Below are 16,404 nucleotides of genomic sequence, written 5' to 3' on the forward strand. Positions count from 1 at the left end.
CAAAACCAAGACCACAACTAAACACAAGGAGTTTTCTATATTGACACGTATATTTCCAACTGTATTACACATCAAAGGTCCGATATGGAGATGTTTTTCAACAAAACTGAGTTTCATTGCAAGCAGAGCTTGCTTGTCCTGGGCTTAGATCCATAGCTCGGTTGGTTTGACAAACTGCAAAGCAACTTTGAGGTTGTGGGTTCAATTCCTGCTTACCCCATTAAAAAAAAAAAAAAAAGATCTTCCTTGTCCTCAGATCTTAAATTCTTCTATGTATTTTTTCTAAAATCACACATTCTTCAAAAACATAACTCCATGTGATAATGCCAAGATAAGAACCCCAAAAAGATTTGACACTGCTTTTTGATTTGAGGTATAGTAATGTTTGGACCTGCCGAGCCAGACAACTATCAGAGATTGGTCCCCTACCCAACCCATGACAAGCCATTTAACTACCACCTCGAGCGAAAGCCATGTAACTGCCCATGCATAGGTGCCAATTCCTGAATGCACAGCAAGTTGGAAACTTTGCTCATAAGAACAGACTGATTTTGAATTATAAATATGAGTCGTGATTTTCTGACACCCCCTGACATGGCATGGGTTAGAACCATAGATTTTTTCCCTCGGACACACAACTGTACATACCCATAAATATATGCAGTTGTGTATCCCAAGGAAAAGAATCTATGGTTCTAGCACATGCCATGTCAGGGGGCATCAGAAAATATTATTCTAATACATTCATTCACCAAAAGCAAAAGCAAAACCCAATTTCTGTTTCTAACAAAATTGCATAATGTTATAATCAATACAACAAAGGAACAAAAGATAGCTGATTACAACAAATGCATCCGCTCCACGTAAGAGTGGAGCAACCATGTATTGAGGGGCTTCCCGCACCCCACGAAACACCCTGAGTTCCCATTTTCAGTAAAGAATGGAAAATTAAATATATTCAGCAACTCCTTAACAGATTGTCTAACAAGAGAAGACCCCATCACCTTACTTCGTCGGCCCCATCCCGTCACAATGTCAATCCGACAGGGTCCAATACCAGATGAAAGCATCTGCCTTCGAAACCAAGCAAGTGTCCTCGACAATGCTGTCACAGCCGTTCCATCTGACATAACATGAAGATTGATAAGCCAATAGCAAGAGCTCTTCTCCGTCACCACATCAGTGTAGACATTCTTCTGGGCAGCCACCTCCCATACTGAGCTCGCTTCCTCCTTCAGTCCTGATTTATGAAGAAAATCAATAACAGCATCAACAAGCCCTCTCTTGCTCTCCCTATCCTCACAGCGCATTAGGTCCAAAAAATCGCTCACGTGGTCCCGCACATTCTGCCCGTCTGGCCCCGCTGCTGGCATAGAAAGTAGGAATGCATGAGCTGGATGGCCAGTGTTTGCCATGAGTTCACAACAATAGCCCATGTCACCATGAGACCGTGTGTCCGTACAACAGCTGAGGATCAGAGTATATGTCTGCAGAGAAGGGTGCAGATCCAACCTCAGCATACTCTGCAGCATATCGTAAGCATCGGAGAATCGATGAATCCGAAGGAATGCACTGAGCAAAGAATTACACGTAGGGACGTTAGGATGGAGGCCCGCATCGAGCATCATTTGATACCATCCTTGAGCCTTATCAACATTGCCAGATTTCCCCCACAAGTCTACCAATAAACCATAAACGGGCTCATCGGGAATCCAATTCTTTCGTTTCATCTCAACAAACAAAACCTCTGCTTCATCAAGATATCCACAATGTCCAAGGACCTCCATTACAATGCTGTAGGTTACCTTATCAGGTTGAAATCCAACGGTCTGCATGTCTCGATACAGCTTTAACGCACAAGGATAGTTTCTTGCCTTGGCTTGAAGAGTAATCATGATGTTGTATGTGACAAGGTTAGGGGCACAACCCTGAGAAACCATCTCACAAAATAGATCATAAGCAGCAGCAAGATGGCCAGCCTTCCCAAGACAATTGATTATAACACTATAAGTAAAAGTATCGGGGGAGAGTCCTGCTTCTTGCATCCTTCGGTACATATCCATTGCAACATCAAGAAATCCTGCTTTCGCATGGATGTCAATTAGAGTGCAATAAGTGACTCGATCGGGTTCGCACCCCATTTCTTGCATCTGATAGAAAACACTGATTGCTTCATCCATGTAATTAGCTCGACCATAGCTGTGAATCAGACGGTTATATGTCACCACATTTGGTAAGCATCCATCCCTGACCATTTCATTAAGCAATGTGTTTATGGCACCGAACCGTCTGGCACGTCCAAGGATGCCAACCATGGTGGTGTAAGTATGCCCATCATGCTTAAATCCAGGCTGACGTTTCAACCAGTAAAAAAATCCAAGAGCAACCGAATCATCCTGAAGTTGTTTGAGGATTTGGTTTGCTTGATAAGCACCCAATGAACAATTCAGATTTTCTAGAGCTTTCTCAGCAGACGGACCCCACTTTAGGTGTTGCAAAGTGTGATAAACACGTTCCACACCATGCCCAGCATTTATGGATGGACGAGCCAATGCAGGAGTTCTTGTTTGTATTCTGGAAGATTTAGGGAGCTTCGGAACATTATCTGCGGACCTACTAACTTCAACAATGCCTCCTGTTCCTGTTGCCCGTCCACTAGACTTGGACTTTGGAACAAAACGATATGAGTTAGTTTGAGATCTATGAGGTATGGATTGCCTTTGATCCAGAGTATCTGCAGGTACATTATGAGTCTCTACCGCTGAGCTTGACTTTTCATTTTGACCTTTAGGACCATGGTGGGAAGTTGTAGAATTTGACCATCCCACTGTCTCAACTGACGGTTTTCTTTGGGCTTTAGAGAAGTTCTCTCTTTCGTGGGCATTTGTATTTGATGATCTTACATTAGCTATGGACCTCGTAGAATCAACCGTATAATGTTTGGGGGTGAGAAATACCCCATTCGCATCTGATATAGGAAGCTTGTAATTTACTAAATCGGAGAGAGAGCCAACTGCTGCAATACTAGCTTTGACGGCATGGTCGGCGACAAGAGCAGACGAATGCACCATATCACTTTGAGCAGGTAAAACACGTGCAACTGAAGCTGGATACACACCATTCTCAGCTTTGTGATAACCAATTGAATCTCCAGAAAGTAAGGTTCCTGCTTTGCCCAAAGTGTTGGATACTAAGGTGGAAGTCTTCGGTAGAAGTAGACCTTCATTACATCTCTGTTGCTTTCTTGAAACACAAGTTTCATCCTCAGTGCAAGTAGATGAACTTCCATCTGCTTTGCTACCTTGAGAACCACTAATAAAAAAGGACCTAGCACACTGGGAAAGGGGAACTATCTGCTTCGTTCTTAACATTATCTGCATCAACTAGTTATGCTCAGTGATACATTTCAAGGTGGGGTCCCAAGTGTCAAAAAACAGTTTATAATGTAATTAATATATCACAATGTGGAATTCTAAACAGGAGGACTCGCGTATTTGGTTGTAAGCTAATCCTAGCATACAACCCTGTTTTGTTTAAGCTATCCATAGGTTAATTTCCTCAGTTTATTGCAAAAGGAGTGATGGGATAACAAAAAATGTATTCCATTGTGTCATAATTCCAATTTGTTGGCACATGAACTATTTTATGAGTAATTCAGCAGAAACAGAAACATTTTTGAGGCAATGTTTTGGTCAGGAGAAGCCAAGACGTCTCAACTAAATATTTTATTTTTTTTATAAATATAAAGATTTTGTAAATATCAAAAGGAGAGGGAGAATACAAAGGAGGTCAAGAGAGCCCCCAAGATGGAAAGCAAAAACAGAGAAGATAAAAAACAAGATCCTACTAGTTATATAAGTTATCCCATATAAATACAAAGTCCTCGAAAGAGAACCCTGAGAAGTCCTTGCTTAACTTTGCCCAGAAAAATGGCAGCCCTAAAATCTCCATGTACACCGAATGCGAATTGTTCTCCTTGCTTTGGAACATCCTGTTGTTTCTCTCTTTCCAAAGACCCCAAGCTATTGCCGAAAGAAGGATAGCCCAAAGGTGCCTTTTTCTATGAGAGAAGATGTTGTTGGTCCACCCTTCTAACATCACAAGAAAGTTCTTCCGGAAAACCTAATACATGTGAAACAAAGACATTCCAAGACAATAAAAAACGCTCTCAAAGCACTCAATGTTTCGTTCTGATCTCAGCCAAAACCAGAATGCTCTGCCGAATCAGAAGGAAACATTGAACCATGAGTATCACCACGGAAAATATCAACATATAGTTGATTGTTCTTGAAGTAGTCTGTTTAACTGAATCCTGGAGTTCCAAGTAACCATAAATCAGTGAATGATATGGAGAGAACTTTCTAATGTGTCCAATCACTCAGCCCCATACTGCTTTTAAGAATTTGGTGCAGATTTTTCAGCTTAAGCTTGTTTTATTGTTTGTCCATAACCATTTATTATATGTAAAAGATTTCATAAACTCATGAAAAGATGCAAATAGAAAGGTGAGGTCGAGGGGCCCTTTTTTTAATAAGCATGTTAGATCAAGTAGATCTACAAAAGAAAAGACCCCCTCCCCACACACACAAAAAAAAAAAAAAAAAACACCTTGAGTCAAAAGGCGAGAGCCAAAGACACCAAATGAATTCTAGATCTTCTCCTCACAACATTAAGAATCCCACCTAAAATAAAATTGTCAAAGAAGACTATTAAATTCCTCTTTGGTCTTGGACACAAAAATATATCAAATTGCTTTGATGTCCATGATAGAATCAAACACTTACTTCCTTCCCCCCAAAAAAGCTCTAAAATTCATCACTATCTCATTCCACACTCTGTTGGGTTTTCCTTTCACTCTTTTAGAACCTTCAATTTGCACGTTCCTTCTAAGTTCTAACTAGGACTACATTTTTTTTCCGGAACTGAGGCATCTGGACCTCTTAGACCACCCGACTAATTTGTGGGGCACGTGCAGTCCCTTCTCCCCACATGCACTAGCTAATTTCTAGCTTGATTTAAAATATCACATCGATTGAATGTTTCGGTCTATGACAAACCGATACGGTAGGCCGATAAAAACCCGAGACATTCAATGTTTCGCATCAATCCTAGCTGATACTGATACATGCTGATATTTCAAACCATGATTTCTAGGATAAATCTCAGAGGGTGGCCCCTAGGGGGGGTTTCAAACTCAAGACCTCTGCTTCGTGACCAAACCATCTCAATCAACTTTCTCTTAATTTATCCATTATCATGGATACTCCTACACTTTTCATGAATCTCTTCACTAATTTTATCATTCTTACTCCTTCCACTTGCCCATCTCAACATCGTCATCTCTATAATGCTTAAGTTATTAACATGTTTTTTTATTACTCAACACTCATCTCCATAAAGCATATAATTTTCCTTTTTTATTTGATTGGGACGACATGGTCACATAAAAGGGGCAGAGGATGTAAAGATTTTGCCATATGCTTATGCCCATATCCTAAATAAATGCTTATGCCCATTAACATTTCACAAAAAAAAAAAAAAAAATCTTCATTTATTAATATAACATCCCAAATTATTGTTCTTGGTAGATCAATTCCTACATCTAAATAAAATGTGTTTTGAAGATTATTAGCATTTCACAAGCAAGAAAGAGAGAAGGAAAAAAAAAACACCACAGAAGTATACCAAGTTGCTCATCTCCCCTCCCCCAAATAAGTAACATTGACAAACCCAAACTTCAATCAAATAAAAACTAAAAACCCATTCTTTATAAACATAAAACACATCAACCCATTGAACTGGAACTAATCAAAAAAGAAAAACAGAGAGATAGAGAGTTACCTTGAAAATGGTTTAAAGATGGAGAGGACGGTCCGCCCTTTCTTCTCTTCTGTGATTAAAAATCAAAGCTTTAGCTCGCTCTACTTTTTAAACCTTTTTCACGCCCATGGGCCCTGACCTATTCTCACAGCTTTCTGGAGACACAGCCGAGAAGTTGCCATATTTGAGTTTGATTTGCCTTTATATTAGTCAACGAAAATAGACAGATAATACATGTAAACTACACGTGGCGAACATCCAAGGGAGTTTGATGAAAAAGGTCACAGCTAGTAGGTCCCACTGATTGGGTAGGTAGGTCATGAATCTGCACACAGTAAGAAGCTTTATCCATCTGTAGTGGATTAATACAATAGGTAATAGTTCATTAGATCATTATTTCTGATTTTCAAACAACCGAAGCTCACCTGTCGCCTATCCTTTCTATAGTGGAAATTATTTTACTGTTAGACATTAGCCGTGTTTTAAGCCAATTGTACGATAGCATTTTAATCATTTTGGATTCTGGTGACGTGTTTATTATTGATAGGTTAAATATTCTAGAACTAATGATAAATTGACACCTCCTCTGTCAAATTTACCACCCACGGCTGTTTTCTCGGGATACTCATCCGCAAATATTTTATCACAGAGAATATTCTTCATCTTTTGGATTTATTGAAAGATCTTTCTTGTCGCTCAAGACATATATTTCTTCCGGAGGCGTGTTGGTGGTGGACGCTTACCAGCATCCGCCTAACATCCTTACAGTGATATTCCTCGAGATTCGGATATATCTTAGTAAGTAAGAGAATGTTTCTCTTACTCAAGAACCAGATTAGCCTAATTAATTTGGTCAGGATCGTTGGGCCCACATGAATTATCACATTAGGAATTCAAACACCACAACGTTTTAGCTTGATGAAAGGTGTTTAAAATTGGATGGCTACAAAACTCCTAATTTTAAAATTAAAACTCAGTGATGAAAATTAACCACTTTTTGAAATTTTATTCAAGTGGTCCTACACTGACTTCCTTGAACACTGCATTAAACACCATGCTGATATGGCAGCAGCGGGCAAATAACCATATATCTTTTTACCTCAATATACAAGGAGAAAAATCTACGGTTCTCTGCGCACTACCATGTCAATGCAGTGTTGAGGGCAGTGTCCAAGGAAGTAACTTCGGTATTTTCCTCTCTTTTTTTTCAAAGATCTTGGAATTGTGTCCTTTACAATCCTGAGGCATCAGATCATGCTTTGGGATGCCACAATGTGATGCACTCAAAAAAAAAAAAAAATTTCTTAAGGGGGAAAGCATTTTTCCTTTCTCAATAACTAACCAAAGTGATGATTAGTAACGGAAAGGATGATCAAACAAAATGGGACTGAGATGCAGCCCAGACTCCAATGGAGAATTTTCCACATTGGGTGAAAGCCTGACAAAACAATACCGTGTGGAGGTAGAAGGCCCACCGGTTATAAAATCCTTAAGAAGCAATGATGGTATCTGAGGAATAAGCATCAACTAACTCTTAGAAGACATCCCAAATCCCAATTGGTGAGAGGTAACCAAGAAAAAATGAATCCATTGTGGCAAGCTATCACCAATTCGGTTTGAATGAGTTTCATAGGAATGATCCAAATGAACCCATTAAGTTACTATTTTTTTTAGTTTATATAAACATCTAAGATTTCAAGGGTACAGCAGAGATTAGGATTGCAAATCTTTCTGTTCAATCGTATACCTTTGAAATATCCAATATAATACAGCTTCTTAAACATACATTTAGTGAATATTAATACAAGTGTGAAAGAGAATAGCATGAAACCATGTATCACCAATAATCCATGCAAGAACATAATCCATCTTTGAAATGATGAAATCGAGCACGATCTCTCACAATAATCTCCATATCAAAAACTCTAGAGATTAATTTGGTGACTGTGTGACAATCGTTGCAGACTCGTAGATTTTTGAAGATTCGAATTGGCATCCCTGGTCTTGTATTAAGGAGCCCAAAAGCAATGGCAAGTCTCTCGCTATGGAGGCGAAGGGACTGTTGTTTTTCATCACCGTGTTCATCAACCATAGGTGCTTGTGTTATGTCGGGTGCATAACCTACACTTTCCAGTCTCTTTTCGATGCTATCTAACATAAGGTATATCTCTTTACTACAGGGGTGTGATGTGTCCCCAGCAAGAAATTGGAAAACCTCACCGTCTACCTCTATTGAACTGCAACCAGGCTCTTTGATAATACCCTTCTCACACATTAGTTTTCTAACCAACCCAACATCGTTCCATCGGTCAGCCGAAGCATAGACTCTAGACAAAAGTACGTAAACACCACTACATATACCACCTTCCGATTCAATAACCTTTCGAGCCATTTCTTCACTTATATCAACATTAACATTTTGCTTGCAACAAGCATCCAAAAGACTCCTCCATATCACAACATCTGGCTTCACAGGCATGCTCGACACGATATTCAAAGATTCATCAATAAGTCCAGCACGAGCGAGAAGATCAACTATGCATCCATAGTGCTCTAATTGTGGTTCAATATTGTACTCGTTAACCATTGAATCGAAGTAGCTACGACCCTCACTCACTAGACCTCCATGATTACACGCACTTAAAACACCAACAAATGTGATCGAATTCGGCGTCAACCCTTCAATTGTACACATATATGCAAAAGTTTTTAATGCTTCCTTGACCTGCCCATGCATGGCAAATCCTAAAATCATCGAATTATAGGAAGCAACGTCTCTCTTATGCATCCTTTGGAAGACTTGACAAGCCATGTTAAGGGCTCCGCATTTAGAATACATGTCCAACAGTGAATTATTCATTAAAACATCATTAGCCACATCCACACTACACTTTGTGAACACATAGGCATGAGCCCATATCCCTAAAGCTAAAGCACCCAAACCACCACAAGCACACACGACACTCTGCATCGTAAACCCATCTGGTTCAAACAATTTCTGCATCTCACCAAACAACCCCAATGCAGTATCAAACTCACCAAACTGAACATACCCATCTATCATAACGTTCCAAGAAACCAAACTTCTCTCAGACATTTTATCAAACAGTTTCCGTGCAAGATCCAAATACCCACAACCCACATAAAAATGAATTAAACTGTTGTTAACATAAGTATCAGAATCAAACCCAAGTTTCAAAATCTGGGAGTGAATCTGTTTTCCTTCAGAAATGGCGAACAAGAAAGCACAGGCCTTGAGAACAAAAGGGAAGGTGTGTTTGTCCTGTACAACACGACCTTCTTTCAACATTTTTCTGTATAATTGGATGGCTTTATCTTTGTTTTCGATGCTCCACGCGTACCCCCTGATGAGAGTATTCCATATGAAGGAATTCGGGTTCTCGATGTTGTCGAGAAGGCGAGATGCGTAATCGAGATTAGCGAAGGCAGAGAAGTGGACGATTCGACTGTATAAGAAGAGAGTGTTTGGGTGATTAGGAGAGGTTGTCTTTAGTGCTTGAGCGTGAATTTGTTTGAGCTGAGACATGTTGACACAGTTTCTTAAGAGACAGAGTAGGTAGTGATGATGATGATGGTATGGGTCGTTGTTAATGGTGGTTTTGGAGATAAGAGGAGGTAATGGGGTTGGTGGTTTGATCGTTAGTGCCATTGTTGTTGGAGGTTTTGGTTTATGGTGCAGTTGGAGCTAAAACCATAGCTCCTCATCTTGATGTTGTGGTGGTTGAGTTTTGAGAAAGAAGCACAGTTGGGCTCAGCAGCACTAATGGGCCTCTATTTAGTGGACCCACCCAAAACTTTCTGGGCTAAAATCTGACTCCCATGTGAATGGTTGTGATCTGTATTGGTCATGGGGAAAAATCAAAAGATTTTAGAGTAAAATATTCTGAGATACTTTAAATAGTCTAAGATGATCCAGAACATTTTTGAAACATTCAATATTTTGGAGTCAAATGTTCTATTTTTTTTTTTTTTTTTTTAATGGAAACTTTAGGATCACCTCAAGACTTTGAACCATGATTATGAAGTATTATTTTAAGTTTACTTACAAAAAAAATTAAGATTTTTTTTATGGGTAGTTGGACTTGAACCCACGACTTCAAAGTTGTTTTGCAATGAATTGTTTACTTTTAATAGTTAATTTGTAAAAAAATCCATGTAATGCTATGTACTATGATTTTATAAATGAGCTTACTTTTATCCCTAATTTTTTAAAGAGTGATGCTAAATGCACGATGTTTTTGGCCAACGCCCTTTTCCCTCTCCTTCTCATAGTGAAAAAAACAAACTTTTTGATTTGATCACCTTGTGACATTCAAAAACATGATCCGAAACAATGGAATTGTAGAGGACAAAATTATATGAACTTAAATAATAAATAAATTAATAGTTATTTTTCACTGTTAAATATTATTTTTTAATTTGGGTGCTCGGTGACCATCCATTTTCAACACCTTGGATTAAGCTCGAAAAAAAATATATTTTTAATTTCATTTTTTTAATATGAATATTTTCATGAAATCTAAAAGGTTGTGTGGTTAGATTGTAAATGTTAAAATCAATGCGGGCCCAACGGCCCTTTTTAAGATTTGAAATCTAAAAAAATAAATATGTGGGTAGCGGACAAGAGAGAGAAGCTCTCTTTATTGATGATGTCATTGCACCACATGCCAAACGTTTGTAGGGTTGTGAGCCAACACATCATAAGGCATCTGGGGTGCGTTGGCTAAAAATGGCGTTCATTTAGCATTTCTCATTTTTAAAATTGCTTATCAGATTAAGACTGCTTCAAAGTTTTGGAGGAACCCTCCTTCAAACATGACACATGGATTTTTGTGTTTATTTCCCGGCTCTACTTTATATGTTAATATTTGAGATACTTCTTTTGATATACAATGTGTAATCCAAAGGAGAGGGTTCTATCGAATTTTGAAGCTAAATGGGCGTTTCAAAGTTTTTTCACCATGAATGTGGAATGGAAGTTGGATTAGGCATCTAAGATTAAGAATGAAATGTTCTTGATTGTATGGAGGAATTAGGGGTGGCAATCTCAACACCACCCGCAAACACAACTTGAAAACGACACAGAATTAGTAGGTTTGGGTCATAGTAATGTCAATCCGTCTAACACAATTATTAAATGGGTTGGGTTCAAGTTCTAGGCATCAACCCGCCTAACTAATTTAAACACGTTTAGTGATTTTGTCATTGGCATATAATTTTAAATATATCAACAATTATTTAAGAATTTTTTAAATTATTTTTTTATAGAATTTTTTCATAATACATTTTTTTTAATCAAATTCCATAAACTATAAAAAGTATTTTAAGATATTTTAAATTAATAAATAGTAAAGATTTAATTTGGGAAAGAAATAAGTTATTTATTTATATTTTTTTCATTGAAATCTAGAGGTATGTAGTGTTTGATTCCTAATATTGGCAAAATGGCCCTCAGTAAGATTTAAGATCTTATCAAATAAAACTATTATGTCTCGTGTGATAATGAAATACTCTTTGCTTTGTCAATAATAATAGTAATAATAAGATTGAAAAACACTTTTCTTACTAAGTTAGTAAGAAAAGTTTTTTTTACCACATCCACATCACCTTGTGGCAATCAAAAACATAATCAAAAGAAAGTTACTTTTCACCATTGAACTTAGTTTACAATTGTGTGACTTTATTTTGAGTAATGATATTTTATTTTTGGTGGTGGAAATGGAACTTATTTTTTTCAATAAAGATTAAAATTTTATTTAATAGGTTATATTTGGGTTGGGTCAAGTATACCTATTTATAAATGAGTTGGGTTCGGTAAATTTTCATAATACCCTTAACTCAACACGACACGAACACGACCTGACCTGACCCATTGCCACCCCTATCAGGAATATTGTCCCTATGTACACAAGATTCCTTCTTTGGCATACCCCCTCCATAATTAATTTGACGAGTATTTGAGATATCTCCTTATTTTTTTCAAATCGGTTTTATGCTCTCTTTCACCTCAGTCTTTCTAAAGACTAATAAAAGTGATCCAAATGCCTTCCTTGCCTTCCTCCTACTCCTCATCATTGTCATGTCATCATCATCATCTTCTTATTTAAAAGGTTGAAGTTGATTGATTTGGTTTTATGTTTTTTATTAGATCTCGAAAAAAATTTGATTGTTTTGTATAATGTATCAAAAACACTTCTTCCATTTTAACATGATTACTAGTATAAGTATTGATATTTTATTTGTTATCAATCAAAAGAACTTCGCTTTTTAGGCCAATCTATATTAACTTATAAAAGAACATTGAGGTCAATGGGGTATCTCATCAGTTGAAAAGCACATTGGGATATCTTAAATATTCACTAAAATGTGAAGGGTCACGTGATTTGCAAAGAAGACATGCCTTTGATTCTTTGTAGATTTACTTCATTTCTTTGTAGTGGACTAGTTGATTGAAAGTTTTTCCTATTGACAAATCAGATTTATTTCATGATTCGTGTTGGAATAACCTCAAGATTGTACCTCATATCGCACGTCCTGACATGAAAGTGTATAGAAACCATAGATGCTTTTTAACTCATATTTAATGCTGAAGATTGTACCTCACATCGCATATTCTGACGTGAAAGTGTGTCGTAACTATAGATGTTTTTCATCAAGATACGAGTCAAAATACATCTATGGTTCCTATACACTTTCACGTCAGGATATGTGATATGAGGTACAATTTTGAGGTCACTCCCGCATGACTCTTATTCTTATTTCATTGCTTAAGAAGCTTCTCATTAATAAATGAGCTTACTAAGAACCAATTAATTTATCAAATTTATTTCATTACTTAAGAAGTTTCTTATTAGGAAACAAGCTCGCTAAGCTATCAAGTGGCATGGAACTAATTCATTTTTGGGTTGGTATCATGGTTTTAAAACTCTGTTTCACGTCTCGTCTTATTCATGCCAAATATCACGTTGTCTTGAACCAGTTTTCCGATATGTTTGAGACGTATTGTTCAACAATAAGAAAAAATAAAAGTGGGGTTTTAAATTTTATCCGATACATTGACTTGTCCGTTCATCTTGTCCATATCGAGACGACTTAGGAGATACATCTCGGTCTCGGACTAGTTTTGCAACATGGTTGGTATTTGTTGATTCGATAATAATAATCAATAAAAAAAACTTGAAATTTGAAGACACGAGACCAATATTCAGGATAAAAACACTTTATCGTGGTTGTTGGATTTTGTGTCCTAACAATAGAGATTTCATGTCTTTTCAAGTCACTTTCGATGATTCAACAAATTCTGATGATGTGAGCATATATAAACTGATGTTTCTTTTGTGTGACCATGACTTCGTGTTCAAGAAGCACAAATCAAATTCCATCTGTGTACTGTGATTTCTTGTTGATGTGTCTTTTCTGGTTCAAAAAAAACATTCCCATAAGAGGAGGTTTTCAACAAGTTATTTATTGCTTATGTCAAGTAATTTAAAGGGACAGTTCAAATTGTATTGTGCTCTAGTTGTCTTTTTCTCTTTTTTATAAACATTTTTTTAAACAATTTTTTTTTTTCATATAAAATAGTTTCAGATCTGTAACAATAGTTTAATTAGATATTTTTTCTTTGAAATCTTTACTATGATAGCCATCATTAAATATTTTTGTTAAAAAAAAAAAAAAAAATTTATATATATATTAAAAACTTGATTTTTTTTCCTATGTTTCAAAATTCGAACCAAATTGATTTGGTGTGACCAAACTTCATAATAAAAACAATTCATTAAGTGAACCATCAAATATTTTTAAATACAATGCAATGATTAAGTATTCTCATCTCCTACACTTTTCACGATTGAATGTCATAACCATTTGAACTCATCGTTTTCATTCAAAAATTGGATTTTTGACATTTTTATTGAGTTTTGGAGAGTCCATTCCGTCAAAAATGATTTAAGAAAGAAGAAGAAGTCATTTTCAAACATTTTAAAGATGTATGCAAAAAAAAAAAAACTAGAATTTTTTACTTTTTTTTCTTAGGTTTTGGATGAAAATCGATCAATAATGGTTCTTTTGGGTTGAAATCATTTAAACAAGTTGTTATCTCAAGTTTTTAGTCGATCTTTCCATATATTTTAATCAGAAAAATACGAAATTTGAAAATGGGTGGGTTTTACCAGTCTTGATTTACCACTTTTTATTTAAAAAAAGCAATGAACTCGATGGCAATTAGAAAAGCATCAAGTTCAACGATAAATAAAAAGTGATGAACTCGACAGTAAATAGTGGTGAGTTCGGCAGTAAAAAATGTGAACTCGATACTAAATAAAAAGGCATTGAGCTATGAACTCGACAATACAAGGGACCATTAAGAAAGAAAAAATTTACTAAATATCTTGTCAAGCTAACACGTAAAACTTAGGGACTATTTAGAAAGAAATCATTCTATGAGGGTCCTTTACATAGTTTCCTTTTGATATTATATTTTATGAAAGTAAGTTAGGGGAACTATACATACTTTGATAAATTTAGTTCAATAAAAAAAAAACCTAGAGTCTAACCACGGTCCACCCAATTTTACAAATTTCAAGCTCATCATTTTGATTATTTAGACATTGGCTCTTAACGCCTACCACATCATACACATGCAAAAGAATATAATCAATATATCTCCCCACTTACCTTTTTTTCAATAATTTTTTAATTTAAAAAAATTATTAGTACGAAAAGAAAATGAAGAATTTCGATAAATTGATACTCTTTGGACACTCTTTGACCAGCTAGTTCGCAAAACCATAGATATTTTTCTTAGGGATACACAAGAAAAAAGATCTATGATTCTGCACTTTTGTTCGCATGCCACGTTAGAGAGTAATAGTTTATCATAGTCTTTCATTAAGATGATGGGTTTTTGGGAGGAAAAATCAGGGCTTTTCTACAATAAGTTGAATATGAATAATGATTTTCTAACTATAAAGTTTTCATTCGCATCTCCATCAAAGATGTGCAGTTATGTATCCCGAGGAAAAGATCTATGATTCTGTGCCCGTGCCATGTCAATCGAGTGAAGACTTTCTAGTTAGAATATCGGAACTCGTTGAATGTATTAGAAACAATTTATCTTAGAGAGGTTGAAGAGCTTGGAGATAACAGATTTGTGGAAGAAATATTCAAGGGTATTTAGCGTTGAAGATGAGGGGGTCATCTTTTAAGTCATTTTATTAGCCATTCAAATTAGATCAAGGTCAAGAAGAGTGTTGTATCAATTTGAAAATTCATAGCTAAGGATGTCAATAACTAGGCTTGAGTGCTTGATTGATTCCTAGCCTAACTCTTAAGAGGAAGGAGGAAGGGGCGGGGGGCAGGGAGGGACGCCTTAGTTTGCCTTAAAGATCTAACTCAAATCAAACGGGCTTGGACTAGATTTGGAAAGAATTTTGGGACGATAGAATTATTGAATATTTGTTAATTAGAAAATATACAAGAATGAGATTACAAGCATGGTTTTAAAACTCGTCCGGGGAAGAAGGGGGGCACACCTTAATTTGCCTTGAAGATCTAACCCAAATCAAACAGGCTTGGACTAGATTTGGAAAGAATTTTGGGACGATAGAATTATTGAATATTTGTTAATTAGAAAATATACAAGAATGGGATTACAAGCATGGTTTTAGAACTCATCCGAGGCCAAGACGTATCACTTGAGTTAACTTGGTATCGTGACTGGACAGGACAAACACACAAACTCATTTGAAACCATCCCGTATCGCAAGATAAACGAGACGTCTCAGACGAGATTTTGCAAAATCTCATTTGAGTTAAACGAGATAGCAGGTTTTCAAGCTTGAAACCTTATACTCTCACCCTCAAATCGATTTTTCTTCATCTTTTTTTTTCGACTTCATTTTTTAATAGGAATCATTTAAAATATTTTTTTTTCAGATTTTTTAAATGGTTAAAAACCATTGTTTCAATGCTGAATGAGATGAGATGTATTTGTTGGAAAAATACTACGAACACAATATTCATGGATTTAAGATTTAATTTTGAACAAAACACAATAATCGAATCGAAAAACAATAAACCTTAAAATACATGGATTCGTTTTTCGATAATCTGCGAAGAATACTTTAATGTTGATCTTGATTTGCGAAGAATAAGAGTACTACCCTAACTCTGCCTACACCTTTGGTGATAGGAACCTCTATCTCAATAGTAAATATAATTTGTGTGTGTAGAGAGGGAGGGGGGGGACCTTAGTTTGCCTTGAAGATCTAACTCAAATCAAACGGGCTTGGACTAGATTTGGAAAGAATTTTGGGACGATAGAATTATTGAATATTTGTTAATTAGAAAATATACAAGAATGAGATTACAAGCATGGTTTTAAAACTCGTCCGGGGAGAGGGGGGGGGGCACACCTTAATTTGCCTTGAAGATCTAACCCAAATCAAACAGGCTTGGACTAGATTTGGAAAGAATTTTGGGACGATAGAATTATTGAATATTTGTTAATTAGAAAATATACAAGAATGAGATTACAAGCATGGTTTTAAAACTCGTCCGGGG

At 36.3% G+C, this 16,404-nt stretch overlaps 2 protein-coding genes across 5 annotated transcripts; both read right to left on the reverse strand.

Annotated features, from left to right (window-relative positions):
* Positions 1 to 682: 682 nt before the first annotated feature.
* Positions 683 to 6,000, reverse strand: LOC147398999 (pentatricopeptide repeat-containing protein At1g74750-like). Of its 4 annotated transcripts, XM_086448374.1 has the most exons (3): positions 5,842 to 5,996; positions 3,848 to 4,060; positions 683 to 3,374 (listed from the first exon to the last, which is right to left on the reverse strand). In XM_086448374.1, exon 3 carries the CDS (start codon positions 3,369 to 3,371, stop codon positions 840 to 842), a length of 2,532 nt encoding a protein of 843 aa, XP_086304500.1. In that variant the 5' UTR covers positions 3,372 to 3,374; positions 3,848 to 4,060; positions 5,842 to 5,996; the 3' UTR covers positions 683 to 839. The 4 variants fall into 4 exon arrangements, with proteins under 4 accessions (XP_086304500.1, XP_086304499.1, XP_086304498.1 ...); XM_086448373.1 differs by lacking the exon at positions 3,848 to 4,060 and having other exon boundaries at positions 5,842 to 6,000; XM_086448372.1 differs by lacking the exons at positions 3,848 to 4,060; positions 5,842 to 5,996 and adding an exon at positions 5,686 to 5,708.
* A 1,384-nt stretch (positions 6,001 to 7,384) lies between these two features.
* Positions 7,385 to 9,582, reverse strand: CRR28 (Tetratricopeptide repeat (TPR)-like superfamily protein). The gene has a single exon (XM_086448376.1). The coding sequence runs from the start codon at positions 9,488 to 9,490 to the stop codon at positions 7,658 to 7,660; it is 1,833 nt and encodes a 610-aa protein (XP_086304502.1). The 5' UTR covers positions 9,491 to 9,582; the 3' UTR covers positions 7,385 to 7,657.
* Positions 9,583 to 16,404: the final 6,822 nt, after the last annotated feature.

The sequence above is a fragment of the Akebia trifoliata genome, chromosome 7, assembly GCF_017979445.1.
Source record: "Akebia trifoliata isolate Shusen 1 chromosome 7, ASM1797944v1, whole genome shotgun sequence".
Taxonomy (NCBI): Eukaryota; Viridiplantae; Streptophyta; class Magnoliopsida; order Ranunculales; family Lardizabalaceae; genus Akebia; species Akebia trifoliata.

Coding starts and splice junctions, on each gene's coding strand:
- CRR28 (XM_086448376.1), bottom strand. CDS start 9,490: ATGGCACTAACGATCAAACCACCAACCCCATTACCTCCTCTTATCTCC.